This window comes from Bos grunniens, chromosome 17 (assembly GCF_055505025.1).
Source record: "Bos grunniens cultivar Pamir isolate PY7600 chromosome 17, Bosgru_T2T1.0, whole genome shotgun sequence".
NCBI lineage: Eukaryota > Metazoa > Chordata > Mammalia > Artiodactyla > Bovidae > Bos > Bos grunniens.
Window position 1 is genome coordinate 72,030,102 of NC_141181.1, and position 24,984 is coordinate 72,055,085.

Here is a 24,984-nt window from a genome sequence, read left to right on the forward strand (position 1 = left end):
CACACACACACACACACACACACCCTCGTGTACCCTCAGCAGCAGCCCTAGGGGTTCTTGAACCCAGGACCTCGTTCGGGCAAGCCCCTCCCCAAAGGCTACCTCTTCCCTTTGCTGCAATGAGCCGCTGGGACTCAACAGCCCCCTCTGCTGGACAGAACTCAGAACTTCCGATGCCTCAGAACCCGGGGGGATGGAAACACGACGCTGGAATATTATTTGACCATCAAAGAAAATGCAGTCCCAGTGCATGCTGAATATCCACGAACCTTGAAAGCATTATGCCAAGTGGAAGAAACCAGGCATAACAGACCACATATTGTGTGACTCCGTTTACATGAAATGTCCAGAACAGACCAAGCCTATGGGGACAGAAAGTTGGCTGGTGGTCGCCTGGGGACGGGGATGGGAGGCGTGGGGAGTGACTGCTGATGGTCTCACACAGCAAGAAGGGGGACTGTGTTTCGCTGCTTCTCTGCTGTGTGCGCCTTCATCCCCACCAGCTTTGGGGGCCAGAGGAGGGCTCCCTTCACGTGGGGATGTGGCCTCATGACCCCCCAGCTGTCATCCATCATCCTTCAACCCCAGAGAGCTGCAGGCAAAACTGGAAAACGGGGGTGATCGATACAGCTGTGCTGTAGCCCTGCCCGTGGCGCTGTGCCGGAGGGCGCCTGGCGGGGCGCCTGCTGCAGGCCCCCAGCCCCAGCCCACAGTGGGGAGCAGGGCCTCTGCAGGGCTTCGCTGGCCCCGGGCTCCGAGTGAGCGAGCCGTGGACCTTTTCTCCTCTCTTGGCTGGATTCCCCCGCCTTCTGCAGAATCAATTATTGATGAGGCCCTACAGTGGAGGGTGGGGGTACAGATCCCTGTGAGTGCCTCAGCTGCGTTTTCAGCCTCACAGAGAGCGCAGGGGCCTGGACAAGATGGGCTGGGTCCTGAAGGCCTGGCCAGCGACACGGTGCGGGCTGTGGCTTCCTGTGGTCAGAGACTCAGGGCAACCTCAGGCAGGGGTGGGGGGATGCCACCCTTCCGTTGGGGACCAGGGGGCGGCGGGAAGGGCCTGTGAAGAGCAGCCTGTGGACAGGAGCCCCCGCCCTGCTTCCTCCTGGGGGTGCAGGCTCAGACAGGTGGCCAGGGGCCCAGAATGCCAGGGTGGGGGTGTGTCTGGATGAGGGATGGAGGCCTGGAAGGAGGCCACGGGACCCCATGCTACTCCCCATCGGCTTGACACACGGGCAGTGGGAGGGAGGCCGCAGCAGATGGCAGGGGAGCCCGGGGCTGCTGGGCAGGTGTCGTGTCATCTTGGGGCCCCCAGGTCCTCTGCCCCGTCTCCAGGAAAACGGAAGGCTCAGAGGACGAGGGTCCTCTCTGAGCCGTGGCTGCTTCTGAAAGCTCCCGTGCTCCATACCCGCTCTTGTCTCTGCCCCAGGCCTCCTGGGTCCCGAGCACCCTCAGCTGCTCACAGGCCAGGAAGGCCCGTCCCCGCTCCCCACTGGGCCCGCTCAGATTTCTATCTGCATGACTGTGAGCAGAGCGGGCCCCCCGCCCATCGCCACGTCCCCTTACCTCCATCTCAGGCGACCTCAGGCGTCCGGCTCACGCACCCAAGGCCCTCAGGAGCCTGTGGCCCCTCGGGAGAGGCCTGTGTCCCGTCGCCAGGCTGAAGGGGGCTCTGGATGCGTCCGAGGCCCCCGTTTCCTCCAGACGCCTCGGAAGTGCTTGCACACGGCCCTGCGTCGGCCCCCAGACACATCACTGTCTCTGTGGACTTGTGGGATCAGTGGGACCACGGCCGCTTCAGGAGAGACGCCGTAACAGCCGGACACACACGGGGGGCCACAGGAGGGGAGTTTCCCACAGGGCAGCTTACAGGGCTGGGTGCACACGAGACAATGGTCCTGGCTCAGGGGCCAGTGACAGCCGGACACAGTCCCCAGAGCGGGGCAGGGAGCCGGGAGGGTGCCAGCCCACCTGAGCAGACTCACCCGTCCCGACGCTGTCTCTCGTGTGCCCCAAACCCGGGCCTGGCGCAGCCGAGGCTGGGTCTGGTGGGCCAGCCCACCGGAGGCCCAGCTAGATCTCTGCAGGGAATCCCGAGTGCGGAAAACTGCCGCTGTGAGGACCGTCATCTCAGTGAAAAGAAGTAAAAAGCCGACTGTCCCAGGTCCGGGCGGCCTGAACAGACTCTGGCCCATCTGCAGGAAGTCAAATCTGCAGCCCTGAAGGGACACGCAGGCTCGCCCAGCCTGGGAGGAAGAAGGCCGCCTGGTGGGCCAGGGAGAGGTCATGCTGGTTTCACAGCAAACAAGGAGCAGGAGGCCTGCGCTGTTTATGTCGGCCCATGGGGGGCGCCTCCCTCCCGTGCAGGAGTGCTTTATTCAAAGGAGTACCCTCCATCTACGAAAAGGAGAGCTGAAGACATGGGGAAGGCGGGCCAAACAGAAGACGTGGCATCCCCCGGCCGCTGCCCACCGGCTTCCCGAGAAACGCTCGCGGTCCCCAGGGACGGAGGCTAGACATGCGCCCGCCCGTGGCCGTGGGGTGGGGGCTCAGGAGGCCCCATGGAGGAGCCCCACGGCAGCCTGGACTGGGCCAAGCACTCTGGGCGGGAGCTGGGGTGGGGAGGCCGGGGCACCCGCCTGTTCCAGGGGTCAGGAGGGCCATGGAGCCGGGGAGCCTGCCTGCAGGTGCTGGAGCACCTCCGATGTGCTGCAGACACGTGGGCCATCACGGGGGTTCCCGGAGACCTGCACGCGGCACCTTCTCATCCCCAGGGGTGGGTGGGGGTGTCCGTGGCCTGTTCTGCCCATCCTCAGCCCGACCCAGGGGGCAGGATGTCACGGGTCACGATGGAGCCAGAGGTGGCCCCTCGGTGGCCAGAGAGGGGACACACAAGTCCGTGGTGGAGGGACGGTGGACGGTGAGGCCCAGCCCTGCTCATAGAAGAGTCAGGGCTGGGAGAGAAACCCGGCTTTCCTTGGGCTTCTGCTGACGTCGGCGAGTCCCACTTGCCTGGGCCCCTGAGATGAGGGGGACTCCAAGGCCAACCCAGGAAGGCTGGGGAGGGGCCTGGGGAGCCCTGACTGTGCCCGGGGTCTGGGACCCGGGAGACAGGTGCCATGCCTGCAGTCACGAGCCTCTGTGGCTGGGCTGATGGGCAACTCTGTAGGTGCGACTGGCCTTCCAGCATGGGGCCCTGGGTGGCAGTGGGGGCCTCCTCTGGCTCCCGCCCCGCTACGGAGAAGAGGAGGCGGGGGGCCCTGGAGCTCAGCACAGTGGGTGCTCCGCGTCCCCCTCCATGTCACGGAGGCACCACCGGCATGCCTCGTGGAGGGTGGGGAGGCCTCTGCCGCAGGCCTGGCTAACAACAACTCGGGCCGGAGGGCCTCCTGCTGTCCGGGGTCTCGGGTCGACGTCCCTCCATCCCTGCAGCAAGGGGAGAAGTCACCTGGCGTCAACTGGGCACCTGAGCTGGCCGGCAGGCAGGGGGCCTGCAGCCGGAGGTCAGCGGGATGGGAGAGGGGCCCAGACAAGCCTGGCAGACGGTCGAGTCCCAGCAGAGGGTGGTGGATGCAGATGTTGGGCGTGAGTCCCTCCCCAGCCCGGGGGCCCTGCACTTACGGATGACGTCCCCGCCGCCGACCTGCAGCAGGCTGCTGCTCCTCCGCTCCAAGTCCTGCAGTACCGAGCGCTCGAAAGCCAGGGCGGCCACGCGGCTGAAAAACGCCTTCACATTCTCTCCTGCGGGCAAGGGACAGTCGTGACCCCCGCCTGCAGGCATCCTGTCGGGGGCGGGGGGAGCCGGTGGGGCAGGAGGCAGGACGCTCCCCTCCCTGTGCAGGGGACAGGCTCCCAGCCCGGCCATTAGCCCTGGCCACTCCTGACAACCTCTGAGCCTTGGTTTCCAGGCATCTAGTCTTTCAGTTGGGTTTTCCAGGTGGCGCTAGAAGTAAAGAACCTGCCTGCCAGTGCAGAGACTTGAGTCCTGGGTTCAGTCCCTGGGTCGGGAAGATCCCCTGGAGGAGGGGCAGACAACATACTCCAGTATTCTTGTCTGGAGAATCCCATGGACAGAGGAGCCTGGTGGGCTGCAGTCCATGGGGTCACAAAGAGTCAGACGTGCCTGAAGCGACTTAGCATGCACTGTTTCAATCAATCGCAGCTGAACGCCCGCAGGCCAGGTGCTGGGCTGCACAGAGATCACAAGTGAGCCTGCTTTCTTGTCACCTTTTTGCATCTGTGCAGCGGGCAGCCACCAGGGTTAGCGCCCCTGGCGCCCACGTGGAGCCTTTTGTGCCTCCTCCTCCAGGAGGACAAGGCCACCCATCGGGCACAGGGCCAGGTGAAGCCCTCGACACACACACTGCATTTGTGCAGTTAACAACCTATACAACCGCACAAGGCGGTCCTGCTTGGTCCATAAGAAGCTCTCTGGGAATGGGCTGTTACTCCAACAAGAGGGTGGGTTCTCACAGACTTGGGGGTGCCCTCAGGAAGGGGCAGAGGGAACTGGGCACGGCGACCACTTTGTGCTGGGCCAGAGGAGGTGGTGCTTCCACCTGCACCCCGGGCAGGCATCCGCAGCGGCCCCTCCCCTGGGGTGAGGACTCCGAGGTGTATTCCTGAGTCCCCACAGCCTGGGCGCCCGCGGTGCGCCAGCCACTGCGAGTTATTTCATTCCATCCCAACAACCTGTTTGCAAAGTCTGTTCTTTGCTTCTGTGCGTCTGCTCGTTTTTCTTCAGTGAATCCTCTGTCTTTTATCATAAAAAGCGTGTTTTGTATTAAAAATAAAAGACTGACGGCATCGCCCCACTTCCCGGGTGAGGATGCCGAGGCTCAGAGATGTTGGGAGCTGCGGTAAGCGGTGCCCGTGGGTGCGGTCAGCTCGGGGGCCGGGGACCCAGTGAGGCCGGGCAGACTGGGAGGGGTGTGGGTGAGAGCCGGCGGGGGCGTGGCCGCTGTCTCCGCCTTCTCTGAAGACGGCTGGGGAAGGGAGGGACCTTCCAGTGCGCATCTGTCCAGCGGGCAGAGCTTGGCCTGCGGACGCTCAGCCGCGATTGGTTGAGACCGTGCGTGCTACGCCCGCCTCGGGTAGGGGGAGGGACGACGCTGCGGCTGCCCCTGCCTCCCTGAGACTCCGGCCAGGACCGCGGGGACCTGCCCCCACGCGCAGGAGTAGGGGTCTCAGTCCTCCCACCCACGGGCCGGCCCCCCGCCCCCGATCGCCAGCCGCGGCGGCAGCCCCGCACCCACTCACCGGTCTTGGCCGACACGGACCAGTACTCAGCGCGCATCTCGTTGGCCAGGCGCACAGCCTCCGCCTCCGCCTGCTCGCACGCGGCCCCTGACTGGGGGAAGCGGCCCTGCTGACCCAGCACCCTCGTCCTCCCCGGCCCCCCGCGGGGACACCCAGCCTGGGCACCCGCCTGGAGGTGATCCTGGGCGGGTCTGAACTCCAGCGTCCCTCCCTGACTTGACGGGGATCGGGGACCCGAGAGCTCCTGCCTAGGCCCTGGGGGTCACCCTCTGCTCCGCGTCCCCCGAGGCCGCCTGGCCCGCCTGGCTCCGCTCACCAGCAGGTCCTTCTTGGTCCCCACGAGGAACACGAAGCAGGCGCCTGGCTCGTTCTCCCTCAGCGCGTCCTCCAGCCACTGCCTGGAAGGCGGGCGACAGGCTGGGATGGACCCACCCCACCCCCAGCGGTCGAGGGAGCCCAGGGCCCCCCAGGGCCCCCCAGGGCCGGGGGTGCCAGGAGGGGATGTGGGCCGGGGGTGCCAGGAGGGGATGTGGACCGTGCTGCCCACGGGCGTCTCCAGTGGGCGGGGACGCAGGAGCGTCAGGGAGTCAGGGAGCCCCGAGGCGTCCCGCACCCTGGGTCCATCCCACGCTGCCACCAAAGGGACTGACCAGCCCGGCTCCCCTCACGGGGCTGCAGACGCGGCTGTGAATGCCCCAAACCAAAGTCAGGGGCGGGGGGCTCTGGCCCATCAGCCAACGACCCCCGGCTCTCGCCCAGATCTCTGCCCGAGAGAGCGGGTGCCCAGTGGTGTCCCCACGCCTGGGGCCCAGGAGTGGTGAGGACGCCAGGCCCTTCCCCCCAAAACTAGTAAGGCTTTCAAGCTGAGCCCTGAAGTCAATGCAGGCCGCTCTGAACTGGCCGAGGGATAGAACGGCAGCCGCACCGCCACTGGCCCGTGGGCAGCTGGTGCTGACCGGCCAGCCTGGTCTCCTGCACGCACCGTCGGGCTCCAGCTCGTGGCCCAGGGTCAGGGAGTCCTCCAGGCAGCCTCCCAGCCCAGGGAGCCCACGGTGGCCACTGAACCCAGACTTGCCTGCTGTGCTCCAGGGTTTGCACGTCAGTGAGGTCAAAAGCCGTGATGATCACTGCGGGCACGGGGGAAGCCAGGGGAAGCTGGTGAGCAACAGGGAGGCAAAGACAACGAGACAAGGGGGCTCCCACACAGCTGTCCCAGGGGCCCCTCAGGCATGCAGCCCTGGACCGGTGACATGGGGACCCAGTCCCCACCCCTCTGATCCGCACCCAGCAGCCCAGCCGCAGTGGGGTCCAGGGAGGCAAGGTGAGCTCCCTGCCTCAAAGTTTCTCTGCCTCTGACGGCTGTGGGGCGCACGGGGGAGGCTGGACCGCTGAGAGATCAAGCGGCCTCCCCAGCCGTGACCCGGTGGGGACCGACCACGGCCACCTTGGGCCCTCAGGGTGGCCGAGGGGATTAAGCTGGAGCAGCGGTGGGAGAGCTCTGGGACCGACTTCCCACACTGGCGGCTGGGGCCCAGCGGCCACGAGCACCAAGCAGCTTCAGGGCCCGTTGCGGAGAGGCAGGCTCGGGGCGTGGGGGACCTGGCAGTGCAGCTCCCTGCCCTCGACTCCTCCATCACTGCCCTGCCTGCTCCCTCGTGCCCTGGGTGGCCGCACACGGAGATCAATCCAGAAGGGCAGGACACAGGCCGCCCCCTGCCCAACCCCGGCTAGGGGCCAGCGTGAAGGAGCACGCTGGTGATGGTAGTAACCAAGGCCGGGCGGCTGCCTGACGGGCTTATTCCTGGGGGGAGGGCGCACACCAGCCCCCCACCCCGAGAAGAGGCCACAGTGGGCGTGGCAGAGCTGTTACTCCAGGCCACGGCTTCCTGGTTTTGCTCTTCTCCAGCCTTCGTGAAAACGCGACTTCTGACAGCAGCAGAGTGGACGCGGCTGTGCCTCATCGCCTGAGTCTAGACAGGACGCCTGCGACCCGGGGCCCCCACCTCCCACGGGAACCCCTCTCCCTTGTCTTCCTGGTCTCGGTAGGGGGCTATGCTGCCACCGTCTGCCACCCAGGAGGCCTGCCCAGTGCTGGGGTGCCCTCAGCATGGAGGCAGTGGGCAAGGAGTCTGGTCTCCACGGTGTGCGTGGGGGTGACGGGCACCCCCTCTCCTCCCCTCCGGCCAAGCCCTGGCCCCTGCTTTTGAGCCGACCCGCTCTTCTCTGTGGGGTCTCTGCCCAAACACTCCCCACCCTGAGCATCTTTCTGAGCTGAAACGGGCTGAGACCTTCAGTGGCGGAGCACATGCCACCCAGGGCCCCCTAGAGTGTGTGGCGGGTGAGGCCCACCCAGGCCCGGCTGGAAGGCCAGGACTGGGCGCCCCGTGCTTTCTCCGTGTCTCTTGGAGGACTCGGCTTCTCAGGGTAAGCCTGTGGGGAATTCACGGGGGACCCCCAGCTGCACATGGTTGAGGCCCCGCCGGTGGCATCAGCCGGCCACTCACCCTGGGCACCCCGGTAGTAGGCAGATGCGATGCACTTGAACTTCTCCTGCCCTGCTGTGTCCCAGCTGTGCCGTGGCCAAAAGAGACAGGAGACCAAGAGGTGGCAGGTTTAGCTATGCTCGTGGGGTCTCAGCCAGCAGGCTCGTGGGACCCCCTGGTGGGAAACCCAGAGCCCTTCCCAGCGGCATGGGCATCGGGAAGTGCCTGCTGCCAGCCCCCACCTGCTCCTGATCCCTTCCTAGGGTGTGCCCCCGGTGGGGCAGGGAGAAGACAGACAGACAGACAGATGGAGAGAGGCAGGGGGAGGTGAGCAAGGGCGGGAGTAGGGGGATGTCCAGCCCCAGGAAGGCCTGGGGGCCACGTGACCTCTGCTCGAGCCTCGCACGCAGAGACTAGTTTTGGCCCCGTTTTCCAGGTGCGAACAGCGGCTCAGAGGCCTGAACTGACTTGCTGGAAGCCATGCCCAGACCCGGTGCATGGGATCAGAGGGACACGAGGCGCATGGGGTAGGGGGTGTGGGTGTGCCTGGGGCCTGGGTCTGCAGAAACGGGGAGCCCAGCCTCACACAGCTGGCCAAGGCCCCCTGCTCCCTTGCTGGGACCTTCCCCGGGGTCTCCACAAAGCCCGTCCATGACCATCGGGAGACGCTCAGGCGGCCGCCAGCAACTTACATCTGGAGACTGAAGGGGGTCCCAGCGACCTCAAACCGCTCAATCTCGAAGTCCACCCCGATGGTGGCCTTGTAGTCATGGTCGAAGACATTCTTGCAGAACCTGTGGGACCCGGGAAGCTGTCAGAGGCCACGTGTGGGGCTGCAGGCCACGGGAAGTCCGCCCGCGTGGGGAGGCCACGTGGCAGTGGCCACGGAACCGGGCCATGGGGACAGGCCACAGGCGGACGGAGCCTCCAGCGAGAGCTCCATGGGCAGAGGCCGCCGCAGCCAGAGGCCACAAGTGGGGGTCAGGGCAGGGAGAGGCCCCGTGCCCACCAGCAGGGGGGCGGTGGGGACCACCTGACCATCGCCAGGCTCCCGGGAGGCCACACTCTCTGCACGCCTGCCACCTCCCTGATTTCCTGCATCCCCTCCCAGTGGCCACATGGTCTCCGCTGTGACCTGGGACTGGGCCTCCCGGGCGGGCCTGACAGCGCTGCTGGGAGGGGCGGCCGGCCGCCCACCTGTGGATGAGGCTGGTCTTGCCCACGTAGAGATCGCCGACCACCACCACCTTGGAGAGTCTGAGCCTGAGAGGGGCAAGGCGTGGTCTTGCAGGCGTGGTCACGAGGGCATCCTCACGCACACAGGCCCCTCCTCCCCTGTGGTCCCCACTCGTGACGGGGACAGGCCACCTGTGAGACGCTCTGTGGTGTGTGACCCCGTCGCTGGCCCAGGGGAGGGGCAGAGGGCCTGCCTTTGTTCTGGGGCCATCGTACCCCTGACCCCACCAGGCCCTCGTCCCTGTGGTGAGAATCAGAAATGTGCACCACGGGAAGCAGAGTCTTGGGCTGAGGGGCAGGCGTGGTGGGGACTCAGAGGCGGCCCCGGGGCCCGACACTAAGGCTGAAGCCCGAGGGAGCAGCCGCACTCAGACCTCAGGCACCGGCCTCCCCAAGGGCAGAGATGTTCCTGCGGCAGGTGAGGCGGGATGACTGGCCCAATGGTCCCCGGGCCGGCCGGGGTGGCACCCTCGCGGTCTGCTGTCCGAGGCGCGCATCTGCCTCCATACACTCAGGCGTGCGCTGGGCTCTCCCCACCCTCCCCCGCGGAGACAGCGCTCACCCCACAGTCCCCGTGTTCCCGCGCTGGCAGGCAGTGCTGACCTGCCCGTGGAAGTGCTCCCGGAGCTGCAGGCAGGCGGCGGGTGTGTACCACTGCAGAAAGACAGACAGGCGGGCGTGTCCCCCTGCGGAGCTCCCGGGCAGGAGCTGGTGGCTTACTTCCCAGGGTCCCCTCCCTCCCCTTCCAAGCCTCCCTCCTTGTCAGCACCTCACAGGCTCCAAGGCTCTAACGTGCCAGGAAGCCCAGGCGGGGACCCAGAGAGCTGGGTCTTGTTGGGGGAGGGAAGCTGGGCCCTTGCTGTGGGTGCGCCACACCTCTGTCCCCTCTGGTGAGAGGAGGGGTGGGCTGTAAGGACACTTTTAGCACCAAGACCCTCCTATGCTTTCTACTACGAATCTCTGATGCTGCTTTCGTTTTTTAAAAATATGTATATTAGTGCATGGAAAATGTCCTAGAAAGCACTTGCTTCGTCCACATTTTTCGCAAGGCAGGACCGCATAGTGGCCCGAGAGCACGGACCCTCAGGTGCTGTGTGACCCTGGGCAGTTGCCTCACGTCTCTGAACTTCAGTTTCTGCATCTGGAAACCCTTCGAGACTTGGGGGCGTGAATGAGGTCGTGTTTGTAAAACCGCCAGCGCAGAGCCGGCCTGGCATATGCATGCTGGGTGCTCAGCAAAGACGCCCTGACACTCGGGGAATGCAAGTTTGTTCTATAGGCTGAAAAAAAATAATCATATTCAACAAACAAAGTGAAAGTCGCTCAGTCGTCTCCGACCCTTTGCGACCCCATGGACTGTAGTCCCCCAGGCTCCTCTGTCCGTGGAATTCTCCAGGCAAGAATAGCCATTCCTTTCCTCCAGGAGATCTTCCTGATCCAGGGATCGAAGCCGGTTTCCCGCATTGCAGATTGCCTACCCGCTAAGCCACTCGGGAAGCCCAAACAAACGCAACGTGACTATTAGGGTTTGCGGTCAGATTGGCCGAGGTTAAGCGTGGGGCGTGGCCGGGGCATGGGAGGAGCCTCGCTGCAGACGGCGGCTGCGCTTTGCGGTCCGATTGGCCGAGGCTACGTGGGGCGTGGCCGGGGCATGGGCGGAGCCTCGCCGCGTTCCGCAGCTGCGCTCTGCCGTGTCCCCAGCCACCTTCTTGGCCTGTGCCCGGCGGCTCTCTGCCCTGGCCCACCTGCCCTTTCGGCCCCGTGTGACTGCACCAGGGCAGCGAGGAGAGTGAAGCAGCTTTGCAGAGGGCGAATGCGGGGCCTCATGGCGCCCATGTCCCCAGCTGTGAGGTGGGGGCACTCTCACCGCGCCTCTTGGTCTGCGGGCTGCAGGGGCAAACGGGCAGCTCAGGCAGGCGCTCAGCCCAGGGCCACGGTCACGCGGCCGTGGGTGGGCCCTCTTTTCGGGAAGGCTGGCTGCTTTTCTGTCCGCTTCTCTCCCTGTCGGCATCAAGTCGCGGGAGGAGCGGGGTGAGGGATGCGGCGCGACCGAGACACGGCGGTCAGGAGACGGAGCCCACCACTAGTCCAAAAGCATCAGGAATCTGGCCGTGCAGTGCGGCAGGAAGGAAGGCAGCCAAAACCCGACACAAAAAGTGTAGTTCAACTGGTGACGGTAATAAGCCAATGGAAGGACACAGCCTGGTGCGGGCCAAGAAGAGGAAAATGGCAGAAATGTTGGGGACAGAAAGAAGAGGGGAAAAGAACAAAATAAGAACGATGCAGTGGATCCCAGATTCTTCCTAAGAGAAAAACTTTCAAATGTACTGTTTCTGTTGTCCTGAGTAAAAGCTAGGAATTTCTTCTTTTCAAGAAAACGTACAGCTTAAAAATCACTTTCATGTGTTTCTTTTTTAAAACAGTGGTAAAACTTTCTGATAGGCAATATTAATTCTATATCACGTTGATATATAGTAGGTTGATGCATAATATGGGCTTCCTAGATGGCTCAGTGCTAAAAAATACACCTGTCAAGGCAGGCGATGCAGGTTTGATCCCTGGGTCGGAAAGATCCCCTGGAATAGGAAATGGCAACCCACTCCAGTATTCTTGCCTGGAAAAGTACATGGATGGAGGAGCCTGGCAGGCTACAGTCCATGGGGCCTCATAAAGTTAGACATGACTGAGCGACTGAGCACACACTGCACCACTTGGGATACAGATTAGAGAAGTGTGCTAAAGGAGGCTGGTGGGCTGCACATGGAGACCGGACATGTGGGATGAAGGAAGGACCTGCCCGCCTGACTGCAAACTGCTCAGGCCTGAAGTGCTGCGGCCCCCAGGGTGCAGGATAAACCTGGCCACAAGCAGATGGCAGAGAATCTCACCTTCTGTGGGAGCAGGGGTGACCCAGGCTGCCTCCCAGGGCGGGGGACAGTCAGAGCTCGGAGTCAACCATGGTCGGTTCAAGTCTGGGCTCCCCCACGCACAGCTGTGTGACCTCCCGCAGGCAGCCCTCCCTACCTCTCTGAGCCTTGCTGTCATGCTCTGTAATTGAGGTCCTTCGTCCCATGAGACCTGTGCCAGTCACCCCTCCCTTCCTTCAGCTCTTCAACCCCTTCATCCCCGGTCACCACTGACAAGGGAAGCAGTTGCTGGGCCTCTGATGAGATGGAAAGTCTTTCGGGGACCATCCACCAGTCAGAGGCACCGAGGCTTTCTCTGTGCGAGCTGGAGACAGAACTCAGAAGGGAGGAAGCAGAAGACAGGGAGGAAGAATCACTGCAGACTCCAAACACCCACAGTCTACCCTCCTTCGCCCCCTGGCCTGAGCACAGATTTCAAGACTTTAAAAGGGAGGCTTCCTCCCGCACACAGGGCAGCGACCACAGATGGCAGGGTCTCAAGCGTGCTTCCAGATACTCTGCATGTAGAAGCAAACACGCGTGTGGAAGTGTTTCTTTTCTGCACCTTTTCTCACATCTGGCGCTCAAGCACTTACTTTGGCCCTCATCATCACGCATCAGCCCGAGAGGTGCTCGTTTCTCCTGCGCCTGTGTCGGGAAGCAGCATCTGCTGTCTAAGTGGTCCCCTCTCAAGGACATCGTGTTGTGTCTGACCTTCTGTGTTACAAATTGCTGCAGAACCTGGCCCTGAGCGGCGGCGAGCAGAGGGTAGGTGGAGCTTCTGCAGGGCTGGGAGACACTGGTCCTCCCACCCACTTCAGGTAGTATGGATTTGTGTCCCCTGCTGTGATTAAGGATGGATTTTAAGACAGCTGTGAGTTTTTAGTAAGGACAGAAGGGTAAGGGGTGAGAACCTTCGATTTGGTCCCAGGAAACTGGAGGTACTGTTTGATAATGTAATAATAATTTTACAATATTGATTGATTTTTGGCTGGGTTGGGTCTTAGGTGCAGGCAGGATCATTGTGGCTTCACAAGGGGCTTAGTTGCCCCAAGGCATATGGGATCTTAGTTCCCGGGCCAGGGATCAAACCCATGTACCCCTGCATTGGAAGGTGGATTCTTAACTACTGGATCACCAGGGAAGCCCTGATAATGTAATAATTGTAATGAGAAAAGCAGCAACCACCACCTGGGCAAGGGAGCTCCCGCTCACCATGAACCAGGCGTCCAGCGTGAGCAGAGCTATCCTTGTGGGCCAGCAGCTCTGAGAGGTCGAGTACCTTGTCCAGGGTCACACAGCTTAATGGCACGCAGGACTCACACTGCCGTCTGACTACAAAGTCTGTGCCCTTAACCTCCACGTCACACTGCCTTCCAGTGTCACCTTTTGCCTGCCAGCCCACCCTGGGCAAGTCAATGCCAAGCTTCTCAACAAGTCTGCTGAGTCCCTGGGGTCTCTCTGCGAGGGACTGGCCTCCCGATTCACCTGCCTTGTTTCCGGTGGTGAGCGAGGTGGGGAAGGCTGGATGTGGGCATGCTGTCCCTGGAGCAGTGCACACATCAAGGGTTGGCCTAAGGCCTCCCTACCTTAGGGAAGCTGCTGATGACGCGGTCCCGGCTCACAGAGGGCCCCAAAGGTGTCAGGGAGGACCTCATCCTTCCAGGAATCCTGTGCCCCCAACAGGGGAAAAAGAGGGTTAGGGAGTCCCTGGGGATTCCCCAGAGTTGACGCTGAACATGGCTTTTGCTCTGAAAACAGTCCAAGCCTCCTTCTCCGTGGGGAATGTCAGGGGCCATCTCCCCCGTCTGCAGGCAGTGTGTGCAGGGCTGCGGGTGCAGGCCTGCGGCCCGGCCTGGGAGAGCTGGAGAGCGGGGTCTCCTGCCGGGTGTCCTGCCAGGAGTGGCCCCTCCCTGAGCTCAGCGCTGGGCTCTGAGTGACTGTGGCACAGCAGGGACCCAGAGTCCTGGCAGAGGAAGTGGAGTAGCGAGGGGGACCCTGCTCCTGGCCTCAAGGGATGAAGGCTCTGGGTGCGCCGGCCCTTAGGGTGCAGCCCACAACCCTTTCCCAGAAGCACCCCACCCGGCGCTGGGCCCCTCCCGCCGATATCCACAGGCCCGGGTCTCCTCCTCCCAGTCAGCGCCCTCCCCACTGAGTGCCCTCGATCGAGGCCTGTGGTCCTCCGCATCGGATCTTCCCTCTCCGGACCAGCACCTGGGGGCCGGGGTGGGCGGTCAGGAAATGGGGAGGCCCGGGGGCCCTGGCCGCGTTCAGATCGTGAGATGGGAGGGTATCACGCGGGCTGGCGAGGGTGACACCCAAGGGGAGTCTGACTGACCTGCGGCCGCTGACACAGTTCCTGGCGCTGCCTAGTCCCGGAGGGTCGAGGCCGCGATCACCATGGCAACGAGCACCCCGCGGGACCCGCCTGCTTCCGACGAATCCTGTACGCTGGGGGCGGGGCTCACGGCCGAAAGAGTCCCGCCGGCGCCCTGCGCGGCCATCACCATAGCAACCAGAGCCTCGCGGGAGACTCCGGGACGCCGACCCAAAGCGGCAATCACCATGGCAACGAGGGCGGGGGAGCTGATGGGCGTGGTCAGGACAGCCAGGGGTGGGGCCTGGGCGGGGCTGACCGTGGAGAGACTTGCGCACCTGACTTCCTGACGTCACCATGGTAGGGGAGAGGATTAAGTGTTTATTTTCATAGTATGTCAAATATGAATTGTTTATGGTTATCTAAATATTTCGTGTTTTGCTTTATATCTGGTATGAGATCCCTTGACTCCTTCCAGTCACATCCCATGTCTGATCTATCAGTAAATCCTGTAGGTTCTACCCTGAAAAATTGACCAGTATCTTCTCTCTCCGTCTCACTTTCATTGAGCTCGCGGTGGTCCCAACCATCATCGTCTTCTCTCCCCTTAACTGGCCTCCCCACCTTCCATCCTTGCTCCTACCCTCTTCCTAGTTCAGCAGTCCCCAGGGACCCCTCGTTAAGACACAGATCAGATTATGTCAGTCCTCGGCTGCAAACCCTCCAGCGCCTTCTCATCGTCCTCAGAGTAATAAAGTCTTTCCAGTAGCCCAAGAGGCCCCACGTGATTTGCCCCGTTTCTTCTCTTAGCTCGCCCCCTACTGCTTCCCGCCCCCCCACCCCACCCCTCACAGGCTCCATTGGCGTCCTTGCTGTTCAACACGCCAAGCACCGGGGATGCTTGCTCTGCCTGTCTCCTCGGCCTGGAATGCCCTGCCCCAGACAGCCACGTTGCTCAGATGTCACCTCTAGATGAGACATCCTATTTACAAAAGCTGCATCCTTCCAGCCCCTTCTTCTGCTCTATTTCTCCCAGGCACTTCCTATTTTCTAAGAGATTATATAACTTCCTGTTCGTGCGGACTGTCTGTGTCCCTCCACTGAGCGCAGTGAGAGCAGGGGTTCAGCCCCTCAATTGACTGCATCGGCAAAATGCCTGCACAGAAGCAGCATGGAGTGAGTGTTACATGAGTGAAGGAATATTGCACTTAAAAAAGGAAGGTGGAGAACACTGTTTGAAGTATGCTGCCATTACCTTAAAAGGCAAATAAATTGTATTTACTTGTATCAGTGTAGTGCATCGCTGGAAAGACTCCAGTGGGTCGTACAGATGAGGACAATCCATTGGCTGGGGGCCAAGGAGGGAAGGAGACATACTCTCATACTTTCGGGATTTTACTCTGCGTGCATATACCATCTATTTGGGAAATAAATGAAAAGAAACATTTGGAACTCAGAGAATACAGTAACAGCCTCCATCTGGGCCCTTCGGGGTCAGCCGCCTTTCCCAGACACCTCCTCCTCGATGTAATCGTGGCTAAGACAGGACTCTCGCTGTAGCGCTGCAGCCGACTGCCCTGCAGTCACAAGGGGGTGGACACGCCTCCCATTTCCTGACCTTCATCTGCACAGCTCTGAATCTAATGATGCCTGAATATCATAGGCTGCCTTCCAGAGCTCATGCTACAAAATTAATTTCCATAATTAATGGCTGTGTAAAGGCTGACCTGAGTCACGGAGCTTCTGTGAGCTAGTTTCTGTTTGCAGAGAGAGGCAGGTGCGGCTCGATGCCTGGCGCGATGGCCTGCAGAGGCGTGTGTGAGATGCTAATCACAGAAACGAGACGGTAGCTTTGGAGAGAAGCACAAAGGAGGGGACGAGGGCACTGACGATGTTCTCACAGTAAATTCACAGGCACCTGTTATACTTTTGGTCTCATAGGTGAACATACATGCTACATAGAATGCTGTGTATGCTTTCAAAGATAAGAAAAAGGAGATTGGAAAACAGAAAATGGAAGGACAATTTTACAAAAAGAGTCTGTAACGGAGCCCTGAGAGATGTGGAGTTCCCAGCTTTGAGAACCTACTTGATTCAGCTCCCTGATTTCACAGGGAAATGAAGGCTCACATGTTCCAAGGATTTGCCTAGGGAGTCAGAACTAGACCTGGAACCCAGATCTCCCAACTCCCAGCCCAGGGCTCTCCACACCACCTTCATAAAAAAGCTCCGATGCTCTGGGTTAGAGAGACCTTCACGACTCGGTCCTTTGAAAGACAGCAGTAGGGATGATCTCCGTGGCACAATACCGGGTCCACGGCACAGAGATGGAGGCCAATTACCTTCGTGTCAGAGCGAAATGTGCTGGAGGCTGTTGCTTGGTGCCTTGATTAGTGGGTTTCCCTGCGAAGGGCCCAGGCCTTGGGGTGAACTTCCCTGAGTTGCTTAGTGCCTCAGTTTACCCCACTGTAAAATGGACTATATACTTCAAGGGGCTTTTGTGAGGATCACATGAGATGGTGGAAGTACTTTGATTACAAAACTTGACTCAAACCCATGAACCATGCACTTCTTCTACACTTACTGAAACCTCCCGGTATATTCCTGGAACTGGCGGGGCTGGGGGTGGGGTGGGGGCTGTGCTGTGGAGCAGGGGGATGGAACCAGGCCCGACGTGGGCTCCAGCCTCAGGGAAATCTGCCGGGGAAACAGACGCAAGCAGACAATCAGAAGAGGGACGCGGGCACTGGGGCAACTGAGTCCTAGCATCACTTGCTAATTTGGAGCTGGGGAGACGCTGGGGCTTCCCGGAGGAAGAGTACGCCAAGCTGTGTCCCGAAGGACCGAGAGGTGGCTAGTGTCGCAAGCAGCCCAGCTGCAGCAAAGAGTTAGCATCTGGGGGAGTAAGAGCCCAGCATGGCTGGAGGAAGCCATCACCCAGGGCCTCCAGTGGCAGGCCAGGAGTCCGGACTCTGTCCTGAGACCAGCGGGGAGCCCTGGGAGGGTTTGGTGGAGGTGACGGCTCAGTCTGGCTTGCTTTCAAGAATAACTGTTCCTGCCAGCAGTGCGTTGAGCCCACTGCAGGGTCCGACCTGCGTCCTCACGAGCCAGTCAGCTTGCCGAGGAAGGAGCCGATGCTAGGGCTAAGCAGTCCCGGGATCAGGCCTTTGTGATTCCGGGAAAGCTGCAGAACCTCTATGATGCTTGTCCGTAAAATAAGAGAATGCATCACCTCCCGGGCTTATGCTGAGAATTAAAGGCGTGCCAAGTGCCCAGTACAGAAAAAGGCGCACACAGTCACTTGCCTTCCCTTCTGCATTACGAACAAAGCTGAGCCCGCCTTTGTTCTCCCAACAGTAACCCGGAAAACAGCACCAACCCCACTTTACAGCCAGCCCTGGCCTGGGGCTGTTCGCGCCTGCGCGGTGGGCGGCCGGTGCCTGGAAAGCTGCCCAGCGGACGCCGCCCAGGGTCGCCTGGCAACCGGGTTGCCTGGCAACGGGCGAGTGCTACAGAAACTCACACGCTGAGGCAGGTGAGCCGGCGGCCGCAGACTGGGGGTCCCGGGGACAGGGGCTCCCCCAGACTCACCCAGGCCCGATCAACAGGGCCCGTGCCCCTTGGAGGGCGGCAGGCGCCCAGCGTTTCCTGCCCGGGGAGCCTCGATCCCAAATAGCCGGGTCCCACCTCCTCTTCCATCCCCACCTCCTCGCCTCCTTCCCTAATTACCTGCTGCCAGGAATCGAGAGTCCAGTTCACCACCTCTCTTAGTGGGGTGGATTCGCACAGGGCTGGGGCTTGTCACTGCCAACGCAGTCACAACCACCATCCGCATAATAACAATGGCAGCCAAAGTATCTACGCCCTGGTGAGCTATGCTCCATTCTCAGCGAATATGCCAACTCTGGGCGGGGCTGGGGGGCTGGGGGTGGGATATTAGCCTCTCCCTTTCCAGCTGCTTGTTAAGGGCCATCCATTGGCTTGGGTCTGGAGCCCATTTTTAACTACTCAGCCACACTGCTTACAGTTGCTCCAAGTGTGTGCGTAATAAAAAAATAAGTCACACTTTAACCTTGATTCCGTTCTCTGTGGATGTGCTGGAGGCATCCGACTGTGGGTCCCTGATGGGCGAATGTCCCAGACCTGGATTAGGACATTGGCTCCTAGCCTAGCTCATGACCTCCAAGGCTCCTTGTCCTGAAACCTCAATTTCCTCCCGGGTCATAGCACTCCCCGCCTCCTCCTGGGGGAGCTGAGTTGCATATTAGGTATTGCTGGCACAAGATAAGCTCTAAATGGAGCTGTTCGATCACTGTTTGCTTGTTTGGCTTAGTTTGTCTTTTTCCTTTTTTAAATTCATTTTCATTGGAGTACACTCAGTTTACAACGCTGTGTTCGTTTCTGCTGTACAGCAAATGAATCAGTTATACACGTATCCACTTTTTTAGATTCTTTTCTCATATAGGTCATTACAGAGTATTGAGTAAACTTCCCTGTGCCACACAGCGCGACCTTAGTTATCTGTTTTATATACAGTGGTGCGTGTATGTCAGTCCCAATCTCCCAATTTACCCACTGCCTGCCCCTCCCCCCGACCCAGTTGGCTTTTTCCAATGCCTCTGTCCTGAGGCCCAATCTATGTAGTTATCGGCAGAACCCTGAAGTTTGCGGTCTGGGCTGCCACTTACCTTTGCTGTGACCTTGAACAAATTCCTTCACTGCTCCTAGTCTCCGTTTGCTCATCTGTAAAATGGGAGTAAAACAATGCCAGATCACAGTAGCAATGACGACGACGTCTGGGTTCTTTTAGCCAGCAGTCTCCTTGCAGCTTCGCTCTGAAAGCTCCAGAGTCTCCCTGAGCAGGCGCGGGACGATGGCGGATGCCAAGATCTCCATGTACCTGCCCCCCAACGTCAACCCTACTCAGGCTGCCATTGCCTACGGCTGCCGCGCGCTGCCCAAGCTGAATGAGGAGCTGCAGTCGGATGACCTGCTGACGAGGCAGCAAGCTCTCATGGCTCTGTGTGACCTCATGCATGACCCCGAGCACGTCTACACAGCCATTAGCATCGGTGAGCGTGTCGCAGCCCAAGGGACCACGACTGGGGTCTGGATGGACAGCCGCAGAGCGGCTGGAGGCGAGGGGGGGCGTGGGTGGGGGGAGCTGACCTGGCCCCTTCACAGCAGCCCTCCCAACTGGTCAGTCGGTCCTCAGCTGGACGCCCCAGTAGTCAGGCCATCTTGCCAGGACTCAGCCCGGTGGCCACACATTCTCCAAAGAGGCCTGTTTATCTGTCTCATTCAGAAGGTTGTCACAGAAGCTAGGCGCTAGCCCTACTGAAGCCACCTGGAGGTGGCGACCTCTGTCCATTTTCTCCCACATTCCTAATTACTCATATATAGGGGGCTTCCCTGGTGGCTCAGTGGTAAAGAATCCACCTGCCAGTGCAGGAGATGTGGGTTTGATCCCTGGAGAAGGAAATAGCAACCCACTCCGTGTTCTTGCTTGGGAAATCCCATGGACAGAGGAGCCTGGCAGTCCATGGGGTCGCAAAGAGCTGGACCCCACTTAGTGACGAGACAACAATTAGCCACATAAGAGCTAAGTTGACATGAGTGGCCCAGTCGCAGCTACTCCAGATGAGGTCCACAGTGCGTGATCTGCCGCTTCTCCCACCGGCCTTACTTATCCGAAGGGCTAGTTTAATCCCATGGAGAAGGCAATGGCACCCCACTCCAGTACTCTTGCCTGGAAAATCCCATGGACGGAGGAGGCTGGTGGGCTGCAGTCCATGGGGTCGCTAAGAGTCGGACACGACTGAGCGACTTCCCTTTCACTTTTCACTTTCATGCACTGGAGAAGGAAATGGCAACCCACTCCAGTGTTCTTGCCTGGAGAATCCCAGGGACGGGGGAGCCTGGTGGGCTGCCCGTCTATGGGGTCACACAGAGTCGGACACGACTGAAATAGCAGCAGCAGCAGCAGCAGTTTAATCCCAGAGGTGGCAGCAGTGGTCCCAACCTGGCCTCGGAGGCTGGGTGGAGCTTGGGTAATAAAGGCTGTGACTTAGTGAGCCCGACTCCGGGCCGGAACCACGACGAGCGCGTGCACGCCCGTGTTTATCTCAGTCCTCGTGGCACTGGCCCGGCGAGGGAAGGAGCCTCCTCAACAGAAGAAACGGAGTCTCAGCGAGAAGGACTATGAGGCCAGGGGGTGCCCCATAAAAAGGCAGGGTTTCTAGGTGCTCGAGCTGGCGTGCCACGGCGTAACCCTTTCAAGGGTACACAACAGCTGGGGACAAGCTGGAATTTGACCTCCGGTCTCTCCAAATAAAAGCGGTTTTTTGAACCCCGGGGAGGACCAGGGTGGCACCAGCAAGAGGCATGCACAGAAATCGGGGGGGGTGGAGACCGGGTCCCCGGGGTGAGCCTTTCTGGCACCCAGAGGCCCCAGCAGTGACTCTGAAGCACTCGGTCGCCCACCCGGCGTCCCCGCACCCGCAAACAGCAGAGCCCTGGTGCTCTTGACCCCGACATCGGCGCGCCCATCGACTTCTGGGTAGGCTGGTGTCTGAGCCTGGAGGACATTCGTTGGTCCCTCTGCCCCGCAGGCTGCCTGGAGAGCCTGAAAGCCTTGCTGAAGGACACCAACGACCTCGTACGCATCAAGACCACCGAGGTGCTGTGCATCATGGCCACCCACAACGTGGGCAGGTGAGCCTCGTGCCCTGGGTCCCTGCCTGCGCTGAACCTGCCGCCCCCCCGGATCCACACGAGGGGAATACATGAGTGTGGGGGCCTGGTCCCCGGTCACCGTGGGGAGTTACAGCTTACGGAGCTGACTTACCGTCGGGGAGACTCGGGGTGGACACCCAGGCGCTGAGAGAAGAGGCCTAGACACCTCACTCGGGGCGCAGAGAAGGGTCCGGCCACGTGGGGGACCCCCGTGACCTCCTTCTCCCGGAACGAGGCTGACGTCAGGCCGAGCACAGCTGGGCACTTCCTGTGTGCCGACCTGGGCCAGGCCTCACACCGAGCTCTCTCTTAGGCCCGACCGCAGCCTGGAGACCCTCACCAGGCGTGACCGGGCCTGCAGTTAGGCGGCTAATCAAATAGAATGGCTAAAAAGCCAGAAGCGGGAGAAAAGCCGGGAAAGAGAGACTTCCCTGGTGGCCCAGCATTTCAGCCTTCACCTTCCAGCGCGGTGGGTGCGGGGTTAGTCCCTGTTCGGGCGGCTGAGACCACACATGCCTGGTGTCCAAAACACCGAGACATAAAGCACAAGTCAGATCGTAACAAATCCAACCAAGATTTAAAAAATGGTCCACATTAAAAAAAAAAAAAGCCAGGACAGAAACCGTACATTCCCTCTCAACGCTCGGCCTTTGTGTAGAAACCGCACATTCCCTTTCAACGCTCGGCCTTTGCGTTTGCCGCCGTGTGACTTGGGGGACCTTGGTTCCCTGCAGCAGCAGTGCTGTGCGTGCACTCCACTGTGTCTGACTCTCGAGACCCCGTGGACGGCAGCGCACCAGGCTCCTCTGCCCGTGGGATTTCCCAGGCAAGAACACCGGGGTGGGTTGCCATTCCCCAAGGGGTCTTCCTGACCCAGGGATCAAACCTGCGTCTCCTGCGTCTCCTGGCAGGCGGGGTCTTTACTGCTGAGCCACCTGGGAAGCCCGACCACCACAGATCAAGCCTGTGCCCTCAGCAGTGAAAGCTCGGAGTCCCGACCACTGAACCATCAGGGGGTTCCCCAAACAGTTCATCTTAAGCCCAAACCCCTGAACGATTAGGCAGCCGCCAGTCCCTATGCCCAGCAGACCATGTTTCCTGTCATCTTTTCTGCTTAAACCACGCCTGTACCATCATGAATCAGTAGCTTCACTTCTTTAAAGTTAACCAAGAACTAAGACATTAATGAAGTAATCTGCAGGCCAGACCCTTCTAGAATCTTTACAGTCATCTCCCTACTGTTTCAGACGTTCATTTTTAAGTATTTCCAAAGCATTCAACTTTGTTTTCAAGAGGAAGTTTGAAAAAAAAAGAAACCCAGAAACTAACAACTCTTCTCTCATCGAATTGGCTCACATGCATGCTGAGTTGCTTCAGTCGTGTCTGACTCTTTGCGACCCCATGGACTGTAGCCCACAGGCTCCTCTGTCCTTGGGGATTCTCCAGGCAAGACTCCTGGAGTGGGATACCATGCCCTCCTCCAGAGCAATCTCCCCATCTTCCCCACCCAGGGATCGAACCCGAGCCTCCTCTGACTCCTGCATTGCATGTGGGTTCTTTTCCGCTGAGCCGTCGGGAAAGCCCTTCAATGGGCTTACCTGATAGTTAATGAACGTATGTCATTATAATGACAAGCACAACAGGCTTGTGTGGGTTTTGAGGGATGGGCCTGCCCTGGACGGAGGACAGGTGTGTGTCCGGCAGGTGGAGAGAGGCTCAGTTAGCCCAGCCCAGTGCTCAGGGAGGTTGGCCTCTGGCTTCTGTCGCCCAGAGTCCTCCACCACCACTCAGGTACACTGGATTCCAGGGCCACTGCAGCCTCTGCCTTCTCCTCAGAGGCTGCAGGGATGCAGTCTGTCCCAGCCGGCCCAGGCTCAGGCTCCAGGGAGGCGGGGGGGTGGTGCGGACCCCCTGCCTCTAGGTTCTTACTGGGTCCTCTCCGGGCACAGCCTTCAGTTCAGTTCAGCTCAGTCACTCAGTTGTGTCCGACTCTGCGACCCCGTGGACTGCAGCATGCCAGGCCTCCCTGTCCATCACCAGCTCCTGGAGTTTGCTCAAACTCATGTCCATTGAGTCCGTGATGCCATCCAACCATCTCATCCTCTGTCGTCCCATTCTCCTGCCTTCAACCTTGCCCAGCTTCAGGGTCTTTTCCAATGAGTCAGCTCTTTACATCAGGTGGCCAAAGTATTGGAGTTTCAGCTTTAGCATCAGTCCTTCCAATGAACACCCAGGACTGATCTCCTTTAGGATGGACTGGTTGGATCTCCTTGTAGTCCATGGGACTCTCAAGAGTCTTCTCCAACACCACAGTGCAGAAGCATCAATTCTTTGGTGCTCAGCTTTCTTTATAGTCCAACGCTCAGATCCATACATGACCACTGGAAAAACCATAGCCTTGACTTAGACGGACCTTTGTTGGAAAAGTAATGTCTCTGCTTTTTAACATGCGGTCTAGGTTGGTCATAACCTTCCTTCCAAGGAGAAAGCGTCTTTTAATTTCATCCCTTGGCCGTGTCTAAATCTGACTTTTCTTCCCCAGAGAGGGCTTTCTGGAGCACAATGTCATCCAAGCCCTGTCCTTCCTGCTGAGCGACGCGCAGCCAGCCTGCCGGGAGAATCTCTACACGGCTTTCAAGCACCTGGCCCAGCTGCCTGCAGGTAAGCCCGCCATGGGCGCGGGCGGCCCGGGGGCGCTTCCCCCGACAGGCACCTGCTGTGCTGATCACAGCTTAGAGCACGTCATGCTTTTACTGAGACACAACATACCTGTTAAATGGGGCTTCCCTGGTGGCTCAGACGGTAAAGCATCTGCCTACAGTGTGGGAGACCTGGGTTCGATCCCTGGGTCGGGAAGATCCTCTGGAGAAGGAAACGGCAACCCACTCCAGTACTCTTGCCTGGAAAGTCCCATGGACGGAGGAGCCTGGTGGGCTACAGTCTGTGGGGTCGCGAAGAGTCGGACATGACTGAGGGACTTCACATTCACTTTTCACCTTCATGCCTGTTAAAAAGGCCCACGTTGTACATGAACGCTTGATTAACTTGTACCAAGTGAGCCTGCCACTTCTGGGCACCGCTGCTACCCAGATCAAGACACGTGCCAAGGGTCTACTCCCAGAAGTCACCGCCCCTCACCCAAAGGTCGACACTTCAATCTGTCTCTAGTTCAGAGGCCGTAGGTTGATCTGTGCTACTTTAAACTTTGCATGGGGCTTCCGTGGTGGCTCGGACAGGAAAGGATCTGCCTGCAATGCAGGAGACCCAGGTTCGATCCCTGGGTCGGGAAGATCCTCTGGAGGGGGAATGGCCACCCACGCCAGAATTCTGGCCTGGAGCAGGTGGACACAGTCTGCAGGATTCTGTCTCTGGCTTCTGTGTCTCTGTTGTGCGGTCGTGTGTGGCTGGTTTTTGCCCGTTTGCGGTGCAGTGTGGTATTCACACTATATGAGTGTTATTTGTCCCTTCTGTTGCCCGCGTGGGTTTTCGTTGAGAACGTATGAATTGTTTCTGGTGTGTGGCAGCCGAGAATACAGCGGCCGCTAACAGTCTTACCTGTCTTTCGACGGACACACGTATGCGTTTCTTTTGGGATCCGCCCTGCAGAGAACCGCTGAGCGCAGGACAACTGACGTCCAGCTTTAGAAGGTCGTAGGAGTGATGTCCTAAACGAGTTTCGCCAACATGCGCCCCCACCAGTCGTGCGAGGGAGCCCCGGGCGGCCCGTGCCGTGCCCACACGGGCTCTTTGAGCTGAGCTGGCGGGTGCGTGGCTGTGTCTCACTTTGGTTTTCGCTTGTTTCTCCCTGGCGACGAGAGCCCCGTAAACACCCTCTTCTGAGAAGCACCAGAGTGCGTTTTTAAGGACGGAAGATACCACCCCTGGGTCACCATCCCTCCAGCTGACCACTTCTGCTAATCCAATGAGAGTCCAGGGTCACCACCACCCGCTGACCGCGACTAGAGGGTGGGGATTCGTGTCAGAGTTGACACGACCCGGCACGTGACGCAGTGAGCATTTGTAAATGAGGGGCTCGTTCCGAGAGGCAGGA

At 60.0% G+C, this 24,984-nt stretch overlaps 2 protein-coding genes and 1 long non-coding RNA gene across 10 annotated transcripts in view; 1 reads left to right on the plus strand and 2 right to left on the minus strand.

The window, feature by feature from the left end:
* Positions 1 to 317: 317 nt before the first annotated feature.
* On the minus strand, positions 318 to 15,476 carry RAB36 (RAB36, member RAS oncogene family). 7 transcript variants are annotated; one of them, XR_015144840.1, is made up of 13 exons: positions 14,220 to 15,476; positions 13,471 to 13,552; positions 9,538 to 9,629; positions 8,937 to 9,002; positions 8,432 to 8,533; positions 7,761 to 7,825; positions 6,328 to 6,383; positions 5,573 to 5,650; positions 5,257 to 5,347; positions 3,619 to 3,738; positions 1,983 to 3,423; positions 1,564 to 1,871; positions 318 to 835 (listed from the first exon to the last, which is right to left on the minus strand). XR_015144840.1 is itself a non-coding variant. In XM_086349079.1 (11 exons), exons 1-11 carry the CDS (start codon positions 14,555 to 14,557, stop codon positions 3,359 to 3,361), a joined length of 1,155 nt encoding a protein of 384 aa, XP_086205205.1. In that variant the 5' UTR covers positions 14,558 to 15,476; the 3' UTR covers positions 318 to 3,358. The 7 variants fall into 7 exon arrangements, 2 of the variants coding, with proteins under 2 accessions (XP_086205205.1, XP_086205206.1); XR_015144839.1 differs by having other exon boundaries at positions 318 to 1,871; XR_015144843.1 differs by having other exon boundaries at positions 318 to 1,871; positions 13,471 to 14,095; positions 14,220 to 14,349.
* A 1,297-nt stretch (positions 15,477 to 16,773) lies between these two features.
* On the minus strand, positions 16,774 to 18,056 carry LOC147355875 (uncharacterized). The gene is made up of 2 exons (XR_015144844.1): positions 17,928 to 18,056; positions 16,774 to 16,895 (listed from the first exon to the last, which is right to left on the minus strand). It is a non-coding gene; the product is annotated as an uncharacterized LOC147355875 (long non-coding RNA).
* RSPH14 (radial spoke head 14 homolog) overlaps positions 17,703 to 24,984 on the plus strand; it is a 48,826-nt gene continuing 41,544 nt past the window's right edge. For both annotated transcript variants that reach the window (XM_086349083.1, XM_086349085.1), the window contains exons 1-4: positions 17,703 to 17,733; positions 19,009 to 19,270; positions 20,810 to 20,912; positions 23,476 to 23,594. In XM_086349083.1, the coding sequence (XP_086205209.1) occupies positions 19,072 to 19,270; positions 20,810 to 20,912; positions 23,476 to 23,594 (421 nt within the window). In that variant the 5' untranslated portion in view covers positions 17,703 to 17,733; positions 19,009 to 19,071. The remainder of the gene's footprint in view (positions 17,734 to 19,008; positions 19,271 to 20,809; positions 20,913 to 23,475; positions 23,595 to 24,984) is intronic.